The sequence below is a fragment of the Bidens hawaiensis genome, unplaced genomic scaffold (assembly GCF_021521415.1).
Source record: "Bidens hawaiensis isolate Kalapana, Puna unplaced genomic scaffold, B.hawaiensis_p1.1 tig00050649_1, whole genome shotgun sequence".
NCBI lineage: Eukaryota > Viridiplantae > Streptophyta > Magnoliopsida > Asterales > Asteraceae > Bidens > Bidens hawaiensis.
In genome coordinates this window covers 100,431-113,886 of record NW_027506165.1, presented here as the reverse complement: position 1 = coordinate 113,886, position 13,456 = coordinate 100,431, and the positions used below count along the sequence as shown (strand labels likewise).

The 13,456-nt window shown below is 33.8% G+C and overlaps 1 protein-coding gene and 1 pseudogene across 2 annotated transcripts; one reads left to right on the top strand and one right to left on the bottom strand.

Annotated features, from left to right (window-relative positions):
• Positions 1–3,257: 3,257 nt before the first annotated feature.
• Positions 3,258–7,364, top strand: LOC143616923 (sulfoquinovosyl transferase SQD2-like). Its single transcript, XM_077089619.1, has 11 exons — positions 3,258–3,634; positions 4,907–4,973; positions 5,098–5,168; positions 5,270–5,387; positions 5,480–5,553; positions 5,663–5,718; positions 5,977–6,060; positions 6,223–6,310; positions 6,386–6,463; positions 6,675–6,731; positions 6,805–7,364. The coding sequence occupies exons 1-11, from the start codon at positions 3,303–3,305 to the stop codon at positions 7,307–7,309; spliced, it is 1,530 nt and encodes a 509-aa protein (XP_076945734.1). The 5' UTR covers positions 3,258–3,302; the 3' UTR covers positions 7,310–7,364.
• A 246-nt stretch (positions 7,365–7,610) lies between these two features.
• LOC143616939 (laccase-4-like) lies at positions 7,611–10,147 on the bottom strand (annotated as a pseudogene). Its single transcript, XR_013150747.1, has 6 exons — positions 10,031–10,147; positions 9,722–9,873; positions 9,128–9,359; positions 8,894–9,022; positions 7,843–8,769; positions 7,611–7,759 (listed from the first exon to the last, which is right to left on the bottom strand). The product of XR_013150747.1 is annotated as a laccase-4-like (transcript).
• Positions 10,148–13,456: the final 3,309 nt, after the last annotated feature.

Below are 13,456 nucleotides of genomic sequence, written 5' to 3'. Positions count from 1 at the left end.
TTTAACTTCATTCACATATTTAGTTTTTGCAAGGAAAAAAGAGTGTTATTAAACTAATCAAAATAAAAACAACAATTTGTTTTAAGAATATTGGAAAACCCAACTTTTTTTTCTTTAGAACTTTTAAATGTAACACTTAACATATCAATCAAATGGGATCCAATTACAATAGAAAGGCATGTAAGCGAGCAACAAACTGTACTGTCACATTCTTTTGGATGACAAAACCGGAAACAAGAATATTGCCACAAAGAACGTTAAGTATAAAAAAAACTTGAGAATTTCGGCGCCTTATCAAATTTGGTATTTGACTTCCTTGGGGATTATAATAATATATATTAAGCTCATGATTATGATACGTTAAATATAAAATATAACTTCAATCGTTATTATTTTCTTTTTATCAAATTTCTATATAAGTTTGGAAAAAGTGGACGGGCTTAAAAGTCTCGTTCAGAAAACACATGATAAAATTATAAACATGACCAAAATTTATTATTGCATTATGCAGCAATAATTGGTATACGTACGTTTAAAACTTTTGACCAACTTTAATGTTAGAAGTAGGCTCAAAGAAAATGTTAAAATTTTAATTACCACATTGGCTATTTTACGATATCTTATACCCCTTCTTCTTGGGTTAACATACAAATCGGTGATACGACGCGAAGAAAAAAACACGAAATGCGATGACAATATTGTAAAAATAGAGTGATTACGCTACAACAAAAATAATACAAGTAGAGTAATAATTTTTATGTTACACTTTATAAGTATTCACATTTTATGACATTATAGTCTAAAATTCAAACATAAATTAAATGTGTAATAGCATTTTATTTCCGCGTCCTCTTACTTTCACGTGGTAAGTTCCTTTTGGTGTTTTTCAACGGGTTCTACTAATTGAGTCGGTATTTTTTTCGAGATGTATGACCTTTCGATCCAACAAAGGAATCTGTTCCTAAATGTACATGATTTAAAAAGTCATTCACCACGTATCTTCCAACGAATACACGGATTCATGCGTCAAAAACTTTGGTGAGCACGACAGTTGTATAGTGTAAAGCGTTTCACTTAACTCATTGTTACAGTTTTAAATGGTCCAAGACCCGTTAGCACTTAATCACTTTTACCTCCATAAAGGGAATGTCCACAGTTATGATGATTTTAGGTCCAAGTGCCGAAAGGTAAGAAAATTTTAACTTTTTTATCTTTTATGAGTAGATTTAATCTTGTTTATAAATGAGAAATGAAAAAAAAATACTTATTGGGCCTGGGCCTTCAGATTTTGTTGGACTAGTTGGGTGTAGTTTGTTGGCTTTGAAAGATCGGCCTAATTGTGATTTGTGGCATAGTAAATTAGTAACGGGCTACGTTAACTATTATGTTTTCTTATTTACGAGTTTATTTTGTATGTTATTTATGGTTATTTATAGTACTTTATACCCTTAGTCTTTCTTTTCTTCTAAATCCATTTAACCCCAGCTGTAGAATCTAAATTTTCGACCTTTAATAGGAGGGAGCACACCTATTACATCACCGATTATCATTGGGTCAAATGCTCTTTAGTGAAGCCGTGACAAGATTTCATCTTTAGCAGCGAGTTGTAGCTAAATTGTAACACTATTTCATTTATAAAAGATTAAGGATTTGGATAGATAGAAAAGTTAACTAAAACAAAAAATAACTAATTTTTATTCATCTACATAAAATATTATAATCCACGTTATGTCTCATTGCCTAATAACAATTCATTATTGACAATGTGATTAATAATGGTAGTTCTAACTTAATGTGATTAATAATAGTAGATCTAAATTTCACTTTCGTTGCCAAGAACATATAACGCATAAGTAACTCGTTATGTTCTTAATGATTTTTATCCTAGTCAAAATACTTAATAATTTGAAAATAAGGGGAATACAAAGTTATTTCACCATGGGTGTCATTAGTCTCGTGTGATATTAGTTCAGTATTATTAGAAGTAGATTAAATTGTTGATTATATAAAAATAATCAAATAATAGTGTAATGCAACTATGAATCTCATGGAGAGTTTAATCCTGGCTCAGGATGAACGTTGGCGGCATGCTTAACACATGCAAATCGGACGGGAAGTGGTTGGATTAAGCTTCCTTCCTATTAAGCCGGAAAGTCTTCTCAGATACAAGAAAATGATTCAGATCTAGAGCTAAAGATCGTAGTTCTCAAACGAATTATATGCATGAAATAAATAGCAAAGTTTGGTACTACAATGCTCTTATTGGTCCACTCGTCGGCACCTGTTTGGTTAATTTTGTGTTTTTGTTTGCAAAATATGTGTAATTTGATCAGCCAACACCCGGGTTTTACCGCCAATGCTCATGTTTACCAACGTCCGAATAAATATTGTTTTTTATATTTAATCTTTTTGAAATCCTAGTATAGAGAATTTTTTTTTGGGTTTAATTAAAATACCGTAATAAATATAACAGATACTGACTGAATTCTCGTCAACTGTCCGTCGAAAAAAGAAAGAAATTCTTGGAAAACCATAGTTACTTGTTTGTAGTAGTTATTATATTTTGATTCACACAATATGTTATGTTATGTTACATATAGGGTGCAAATAAGTCGAGCTGCTCGCGAGTTACTCGAGATCGGCTCGTTAAAAAGCTCGATCGAGCCGAGCTTTATCGAGCCCGAGCCCAAGCTCGAGCCTAAAAATAAGCTCGTTTAATAAACGAGCCCGAGCCCGAGCCCGAGCTTTACTTATCGAGCTCGAGCCGGCTCGCGAGCCTAAACGAGCCTGCCATTTATATAATTTTTTAAAAAACATATTTAATAATTATTAATTAATAAATATAATGTTATGAAAAAATAAATAAAAATAACTAAATAATATATATTCTTTTATAAATAAAATTATAATATAAAAAATATATAAACTAATTATAATTATATAAAAAGATAATTGATAAATAATAAACGAGCCGAGCCCGAGCCGAGCTCGAGCTTCAAAATCCATTCACGAGCCGAGCTCGAGCTTTTAAAATAGAGCTCGAAACGAGCCGAGCTCAAGCTCGAGCTCAGTGTAAGTTAAACGAGCCGAGCTCGAGCCTAGTCGATCGAGCCTAGTCGAGCTCGGGCTCGTCTTGGCTCGTTTGCACCTCTAGTTACATACATACTATAGCCAAAAGCATATGCTCTGAAATTCAATAATATCTTGATCGAATATCCCTTCTTTAATTCACTTCACATACATACATATATATTCATTCCCCTAATTCCCAAATTATTATTATTATTATTATTATTATTATCATGACAACATCATTATCATCATCAATTTCACTATATTCACCATCATCATCATCATCTTTTAATTCTTCAATTGCTGCTGCTGCTGCTGCTGCTGCAACAACTACTACTTCAAGAATCTCATGTTTTCCAGCAAAACCCATTTGCCTCACCTCTCAATCTTTCAACTTTAACCCAAAAACAAGAACACCTGTTCTTAATTCTTCAATTAAAGACTTGGAATTGACGAAACAAGATGATGATGAAGAAGAAGAGAGTCCGCCTTTGCAGGTTGAATCCGAAGTCAATACGAAACCAAGACGTATTGTTCTCTTTGTTGAGCCATCACCCTTTGCGTGAGTCTCTCTAATTCTTGTTGTTTTATTTATATTAATTTCGATACATTGGTTACTTGTTTCAGATTTTCTTGAAATTGGGTGAAATTTAAGAGCTTGAGTTGTGGGTTTAGTGGGATTTTATTATGTGAATTAGTAATGAATAATAATAGGATGTGATAGATATTGGTTTATGAATTTGTGTAGCTAGAGGTCTTTAGGTTTGGGGTTGTATACGAGCCGAGCTGAGCCCGAGTTCGACTAGACTCAAGCTCGACTTTTGACTTACGAGAGCTCAAGCTTTAAATAATTTATATACAGGTTATTATATTTTTATGTATTGTGAAAATTCCTTAAACGAGCGTGTGTGTACTTTAAAAAAACCAAGCCTCGGCTGGAGCTCGGCTGTGCAGTGTGAAATTAATACATAGAATAGAAGTCCAAAATAGCTGAAACTAAAAAATACACTAGGCTCTTTTAGGCTCGAGTGCTCGACGAGCCTAAACGATTTTGCTATACAAGGTTCGAGCTCGGGCTTGATAACTAAACGAGCTTTATTTGAGGATCAGGCTCGACTCGTTTCTGCTTTTTATCGAATCAATCTTTAGTAGCTCACTAGCGGCTCAGCTCGGTTTGTTTCCACCCCTATTCGGGTTGTTTGGAGTTGAAGTTGATAATCACTTGTTTGACAGTTTATGTTATAACATAAGGTTTATTAGTAATTAAACTCGGTCTCTTTGATAAGTAGGTTTGAGATAATCAAACAACATGCTAATTGACTGTAGATGTAAAAGTAATGAAATTTGTTAAAGTAACAAATTGTTACCTTAATTTGATGTGATTATGAATTTGCATGTTATAAATCTTTTATGTAATTTGTTAAAAAAAGTTATGGTTTAACAGATGAATTTACCAACTTAATCATCTGTTGTTTATGTTTTTCTACTTTGGAATGAAACGACAACTGCTAGCTATACGAAACGTTTTTGTAATGGCAGTATGTGTCTTCTTTTACAGCCTAAACTTTGGAAGCATAGGCCACAAGTTGCCCCCTTGATAACTGTCTTTTGTATTTATTCAAATTCAATGTTGCTTGTTTGTTTTTATTTTGCCAATCGTCGTCCTACAAATGACAAAAATAAATATGTTGTTTCCCTTGTCACTTATTAAAGAATGATGATTTGTTTCACATAAACATACTACATTATGTGTAATTCATGAATAATGAAACTTATTTTATCGTTTGATAATCCACATTTTGGAACCAAATTTATGTTGTTGGATTATCTGCAGGTATGTTTCAGGGTACAAGAATCGGTTCCAAAACTTCATTAAATATTTACGTGAAATGGGAGACGAGGTAAATTTTTGTACGCTTTTAACCACCTTTATATGAGTAAAGATGTCAAATTTACAAAATATATTAAAGTGTTATTAAATTTACAAATTGTAAATATCAAGACTTTCTTTTTTCACTTTTATAGGTGATGGTTGTAACAACTCATGAAGGGGTGCCTCAAGAATTTCACGGAGCAAAATGTATCGGCTCACTAAGGTTGGTTTCAGTTAAAATTTCACTTTTTTAAATCTTTGGTTATTAATAAATGTCTAAAATGCCCTTCAACACTTTCTTGATTCTTTTTTTTTCTTGTTTAGTTTTCCTTGCCCATGGTACCAAAAGGTGCCACTTTCGCTTGCATTGAGCCCTAGAATAATCAATGAGGTTAAACAATTTAAGCCTGACATCATCCACGCATCATCTCCGGGAATTATGGTAAATTTATACTTGTATCTCTTTAATCTTTATACCTTTTAAATATATATCTTGTGTTTATGTCAATAACATTTATTTTTGTGAATTATTAGGTTTTCGGTGCACTTGCTATTGCTAAAATGTTGTGTGTTCCTATTGTGATGTCATATCATACACACGTGCCCGTGTAAGCAAACTTATATTCATCAATTTATAATTTATAAATATTGAATTGACTATTAAAGAATACACATTTTTAGTTATCTGACCCGAGTGTATTTCTATTTTTCATGCAGTTACATACCAAGATACACATTTAGCTGGCTAGTTAAACCAATGTGGTTAGTTATAAGTATGTGTTAACTCTTACTTATTTCATTTCATTTACGAATGGGTCAATGCGGGTCATGTGATATTTTAAGTGGGTCAAAAGTCGTCCCAAGATCCTTTGTTTCCGAAAAATAGATTATTATTGAATTAATATTACTTTTTTAATCATATTTGACAAACTAATTGTCCATAAATATCTAGACTTGATAAGACACTTGACCCGACCCGCTTTGACCCGCACAAAAATGACTCATTTTGACATGTTACTCGATCCTCCCAGAGTTTCTTCATAGGGCAGCTGATCTCACGTTAGTGCCATCGGTTGCAATTGCAAAGGATCTTCGACAAGCAAGAGTGACAGCTGGTAATTCTTGATATTCTATTTAATTATATATATATATATATATATATATATATATATATATATATATGCGATGACTGTTTATTGGATCATTCAAGTTCTTGTATTTGATCTTTCAGTTATATGAACAATTTTTTTTTTTAAAGGGTATTTTTGTCTTTTCAGCTAATAAAATCCGTCTGTGGAACAAGGGGGTTGATTCAGAAAGCTTCCATCCCAGATTCCGCTCTCATGAAATGCGAGTTAGATTAACGTAGGAATTTATTACCTCACTTTCTCTAATTATCCAAAATATCAGTTTTCAACATAATTTGGTTTTGATAAACAGAAATGGTGAACCCGATCGGCCATTGATAGTACATGTCGGACGTATTGGTGTCGAGAAGAGTTTAGATTTCCTTAAAGGGTAGTCTTTTATTACTTTTTCTAATATTTTTTCATAAATATCAACAGACATGACATGAACCAAACACGAAAGTCAGAAGTTTGGGTCAGCTTCAGGTTGAACCCGTTTAGATAAACGGGTCATGCTTGTGTCAGCCCAGCGAGTTCGCGGGTTTACCCGTTTAACCCATTTTTTTATTTTATATATTTAAAATGTGTTTTGAATTGTGTAGTGTCATGGAAAAGATCCCAGAAGCAAGGATAGCTTTCATTGGTGACGGTCCGTACAGGTAACATTTAAATTACCATTTTACCCTTTGAAGAGTTGACCGACCGTAACCGAAATTTGAATATTCTTGGCAGGGAAGAATTAGAGAAACTATTTGTCGGTCTGCCAGTTGTATTCACAGGAATGTTACAAGGCGAAGAGTTATCACAAGCATACGCAAGTGGTGACGTTTTCGTAATGCCATCAGAATCCGAAACACTCGGGTTTGTTGTATTAGAAGCCATGTCATCCGGGCTGCCTGTAGTAGCTGCCCGAGCTGGTGGTATACCCGATATTATCCCCGCAGAACAAGAGGGCAAAACGGGGTATCTCTACACTCCTGGAGACCTTGATGACTGCTTAAACAAACTGGTCCCACTCTTACACGATGCCAAGTTACGGGAACATATCGGGCAGGCTGCCCGGGCGGAAATGGAGAAGTTTGATTGGCGGGCAGCCACGAAAGTTATCCGTAACCAACAGTATAACGCGGCTATATGGTTTTGGAGGAAGAAAAGAGCACAGTTACTGAAACCATTACAATGGATGGTGAAACTGTTAACTCCTACACATAGGAAGTTGGTGGCAGGTGATTTGTGATTTAATGATGTAGTTAACTGTTAATGATTGCATTAAATTATTAATTATTATATATATGTATGGTGACCCGGCCCGGCCCGGCCCGGCCCATTGGTTATGTTGGGATAATATAGTTAATGGATAAGATAATGATCAATAGATGTATGACAACTAATAACAAAGTATTCAACTATTTATAGCCCACATAATTTCATTTAATATGGTAACAAAAATACATGAATGTTTATTGTAAATTCACTTGAACAAAGCATTTTTTTTTTGCTCAAGAAACAAATACATATTCTAAACTCCCAAGTCATACTCATTATTTCATTCTCTTCTAACATTTTGGAAGATCTTTAGGGGGTGGCAATATCGACTCGTTCGGCCCGTTTCCATTGTCGACTAAAAACGCCATTTTTAGCCCCCAAGTTGTATGCACTTCGAGATGGCAATGCATAAACCAAACACCTGTATTCAAGGGTAAATTAATCATTTTATATAATAACTAATAAAACTTTAATAATATTATTGTTGAAATTCAGATATTGTACCGGGATTATCAGCTTTGAATCGAATAGCTACCCAACCGCCCGAAGGTACACCGATAGTATTCCTTTCAACCGGGTCTACCAAGTTAAACTTTTTCGGATCTACTTTCGGGTTGTAATTGCCCGACCCCTTACCAACTGCGAAGAAATTAAACCCGTGCAAATGAACCGGGTGGTTTTCGGGAGCAATAATACTTGTATCTTGTAACACTAGTTGAACCGTCGAGTTGTATTTTAGCCGATAAACCTTAGTCCCACTGTTTGTGGCCAAATTAGCGGGCGAGGTTCCGGTATAGTTAAAAGAAACGGGCGGGTTACCCGGGAAATCAGTAGTGAAAACTCCCTTTTTCTTGAAGTATTGTGCTTGTAAAAGAGCTGTGGTGGGCGTAACAAATGTAACATTGTTAATACCCGCTACAACCCGGGACCCGTTGCCCGCTTTACAGCTCGGGCACTTGTTAATCCCGAGCCCAACCGTGAAATACAACGAATGATCGATTTTCAACGGGACATTGGCAGGATACTTTTTAGAGTTCAAGCTCCGAAGAGAGTTGATGAATTTGTTAGCTGTGGCGGTGGAGTTTTGTGGTGGGGGGATGGTTAGGGTGGTGGTGGTGGTGCTTAGGGTGCCGGTGTAGTGGAGGGTAGCGGTGGCGGTTTTGTTGTCTACCGCGATCGGTGCGTCCATGAATGGGGAGGCTGCCATCATGAACTTGCCTGAGGATTTGGTGGCGGTGATGACGACGTTGGTGGTTTGGCCAGGTGCTATGACGATGGTGTCGGTGGTGAAGGGTTTTACGTAGGTAGCGTCGACTTCAACCACCGTCAACTTGTGACCGGCGATTTTGAAGAAGAGTTCTTCGTTGAGTGCAGCATTGATTATCCGTAGCATGTATGATTTACCATTTTCTACGCTAAGTTGAAATCCTCCTACACGCATGTTGCATAGCAGGTTAATTTTATTTTATTAATAGCAAGACGCTAGAAACCAAAACAGAGAATAGTCTCACTTTGAAATATTAGTTAGTATTTATTATTTGGTTATTGAATATACCTTGTGACTGACAACTAGTGATGGGTCCTGGATGACCATTTATGGTATGTGCATCGGATACATTCGGGGCCAAACCCGATTTCAACGCTTCGTTAATGACTTTCTCAGTGTCCGATTTCCACCATTCCCCTGTAATAAAACATGTCTTACCGTTAGGGTTTAGTGTTTAAGGTTATAAGTGAAAGTCTGATTTGTAGTGTTTTTAATGAGTGGATTTTGGTGTGTATAACGCACCTAAAATGACGACTTGTTCAACATCCGGTTTTGGGAAAGGATATGGGACTCCGAGTTTAGGTAAGATAACGAGAGCGCCGTGAACAGTTGCCCGAAGCCATAGGACATGTGCGTGCCACGTTGGCCTGTGATGGTGAAGTTATAGACGTAGTTATGTCCTGGCTGGATCGGGCATTGCGTTATGTATGCGGGCCCGTCTGCCCATCCGGTCCTCAGTTGACGTATTCCATGCCTACCAAACACACACACAAACGTTGATGGTTAATTAAAAAGTCGTAAACAAGTTTAAAAATCAATATTTTTATGTATCGGTTATTAAACTGGTCGTCTTATTGGACCACTATATATACATTACATATAAGTAATAGATATTTTAAAGCAAAATATGAAACTATTTTATATTTAAGTGTGAATTTATAGCGTTGGCAAAATATGAAGTCCGAAGTAATAAATGAATCAGTAATTAGGCCATTTTAAAAGGAAATTTGACATAATCTGAAATTATGGCCTGACTAGTGACTACCGATGTGGTTCGTCGATTCAACAAATCGATCCAGTCCTGTTCTGAAAACATTTTAAAGCCAAAAATCTTACCAATGGATCGAAACATTATATTTAACTTTGTTGACGACTCTTATGAGCACCGTGTCGCCTTCACGAGCATGAAGTGTCGGACCTGGGAACTGACCGTTAACCGTCACTATAGGCTTCGATGAGCACAATCGATTCTCTTGTTTCACTACAACCTATATCATATATAACATACCAAATTTAGGTTGCATGCATGTTAACATATATACATGTAACATATAACATATGATCCTTTCTAAAAATAACAAAAAACTTATAATAATAAGTTTAAGAACTACATAATCATTATTGAAGGTTATTAAAAGTACTAACATTAAAGTTATAGCGACGAACGGTTCCATCAACCAACAGTGGCAAGAACACGAACCCGAACATCATTAGAAATCGAACACGAGCATTAAAGGCAAGACAAGTCGCCATTGATGCTGATTGTTGAGTTGAGTTGTTGTGACTTGTGAGTGATTGAATGAAGAAGATGTGGGATATGTGATTGGGCAACGCAAAGTTATATATATATATACAAGTCGTCATAAATGAGTCAATGGTGATGGTTGTCATGTCGTTTTATCGTTGCTAATTAATTAGGTGTGAGCCACCGGACGCTCTCTTTCTTTACACTAAAGCAAAACACTGGTTAGAGTAAGTTTTAAATGTATATCTTTGTTTCATTCATTCCTTACATTTTACATAATCATCAAATTATTTTTTGCTTAATTTATTAGTATTTTTGTTGCTAATCTTTCTCAAACATAATAGTAATAATTAAAAATTGGTCAAGTGTTTAACATGCTTGTTAATAAAAACATAATAAATCAAGGAAAGTTATGTATTAACGAAAATAAAATTTGACGTGTTAGAGTTTAACTCAATTGTATTAATGATAGTGAAGTCTTTCATTATATAAAGCTTTTTTTATTGTAATATTACAAAATTAAGAAAACCAACTTCCATTGACGTACACCTTAATATTAAATTTGAAATGCAATTTTTTGGACTTAAAGTGAGAAGTATTCAATTTTTTTAATAAAATAAATATTACCGTTTTAGTTGAATAAGAGCACTCACAATAAAACTCAGGAGTGTTTATGGTTCAGCTTAAAACCGTGAAACCGTCTAATTGGTATTATTAAATTAAACATAATATAAAATGATACTTCTTATATAATAAATTGTATGTATGAATTTTGAATTTAAATAATAGTAAAAAAAACACTCGAGGACATAATATAAGTTAGGGTTTTTCAAAAAAACTCGTGAGTTGCTAAGAAACAAGTTTGAATCGCTTCGTTATAAAGTATAAACAAACCGAAATAAATTGATCGACTCAATTATAACCGAGTCAAGCTCGAGTGACTTGAACTATAATTATAGCTTTGCTAGCTTGTTTAACTTAAGCCTTAGTTTTAATGTTTATAAGTTAATTCCAATTCGGTTTATACAAAATGTCCATATAATATGATCTAGAAGTCTACTAAAGACCACTCTCAACTGTTTTTACTAATATATTGAAAAATAATTCAATTTTAATATAAGCAAGTTTATATTATAGTTTTTTACGAGTTAAGCTCAAGCTGAAGTACATCAAACTAAACTCATTTAACTTCAAACCCAAGCCTGAGATGAACTTGACTTGGCTTGCTTGTTAAACAACCTACTATATGAGTTCCTGCATTTCGCATGCAAATTTCTTTAATTTTTCATTTGATCGATCTCTATACAAATGTAAATTACAAAAATTAGGTATGACATACACCTATATCTTGGATTTATATTGTCGGTAGTTAAAATATTGATTATATATTATAGAAATATTTACAGCAGCCACTAGTTAGTTGAATTTGTTAGCTTATAAGGTTGTTATGATTACAAATAAATTATGATTTTTTGGTAATTCAAAGCGATATAATAACTTCAGCTGGATTTTGAAACCTATGTCTTTTATACCATTAGCTTAATAGCAATATGCAAAGTTCATGATAAAATATTTTAATTGCCCCTACTTAGCTTATCTTTAATAACTCATATCTCGTATGTACAAGTTAAACAAATATAGTTAATTAATCTCACACATGTCTTCTAGATTAACATTGAAAATACTAATTGACTAATTTATTGAACCCAATAAAATATGTTGTCAAATAGGAAAATGATTATTATCAATATCAATAATAAATAAATAAATAAGTTTTAATGATCATAACTCATAAGCATTATATAGTCTCTTTAACGAAATAAATAATGGGTATTCATATAATTGTATCAAGTTTTTTTAAATGTTCGGCTAATGTCAGTTACTACATTTATGTTTGAAAAGTATCACTGATTATATTAGGAAGAGTTGGCGTCGCTCGTTAGATTACTAAACTTATAAACTTAGTTTTTGGTGAACCAGATAAACCTAGTGGAAAACTTGTTAAAAAGATAACAAACCATCGATCGACATTCTCTTCTTTTCTCCACCGAATGAGTCAGTTGAATCGTTAAACTATCAAGGTCCAATTTTCAAAATAATGAAAATGTGACGGATGTGAATTTTACGGTGTTTATTATTATGGTTTTATGTATCAATCTTATTAGCTCATCTACATTTATTTAACCTTACATCAGGAAAACAAACTTTTTGCTAAATATATGGAAGGAGAGACCATACTACCTATGGGTCTAGATTGATCGAGCCACGCTCAATTACTTGATGTGTCTTGATATGTTGCATATTGAGTTTTAGCCTTTTAGGTGACATGAGTTTCATTCAATATAATATCAATGATATGATAATGATAGTTTATCTGTTTGGTGCCACTCATGATGAGCTAACACATCAAAAGTTGTTAAGTTACTTTGAAACAACCATCATATCCAACTTTATTCCTATCAATTTCAGCTAAAACTCTAAAAGTCATGTTGTGCACAAATAACTACTCACATGCTAACTTTAATATATATGCAACATAATTCATGTGTATTCTTTTTATTCTGGATCTGTCTTGAATATTAATATTCGTTACTTGAAGATTAGACACATATAAACAATAAATTATAACTCATCTACACACATAGACAGAGCTTATTTCTCAATGATATTTTATTGATGACTATGAAATGTGAATGTCTTTAGAATCACTTGATCAATTGTTGTTTGTGGTTACTTTGTGAGTTTAATCATATGAGTGTCGTTTTGCAACATCTCATCTTATAAAAAGTTTAAAGCACAAGTTGTGTCGGCTTTGCTCGTAGCTACATAATTAACTTCATCACACCAGCGGAAAAAGGTGGGGGTCTTCATGCATGAAGATCCACAATTCTCATCGTTAATTTATCATCTCCTCATCGTCATTGCCACTACAAAAACACCACCAATATCTCGCTCTTTCATTGTCGCTTACAACGACCTTCTTCTGCCATAACATCCGTCAACTTTACAAATAATTCTTCATATTAAAGTCACGTCATTTTAAACATATTATAACTAAGTCATCTTGTTTTTACCGCTTTATGTAATTATGTTACAACTTCTATTTTATTTTTAAGCATGTCAAATAACAAAAATTCCAAACATGATTTCCATAGTTATAATTCATATCGATAGTTTCTATATTTTCTTATAGTAAACTAACTAAACACATTGATCTACGTTAACGAAGCATGTTAGTTTTTTTTGTGCCTACAAACTTGCTTGAGAGTCTTGCGATTGTTCCAAGAGGTAAAGTGAGAAAGCTAAAGAGGATTTCTACGAAGTCT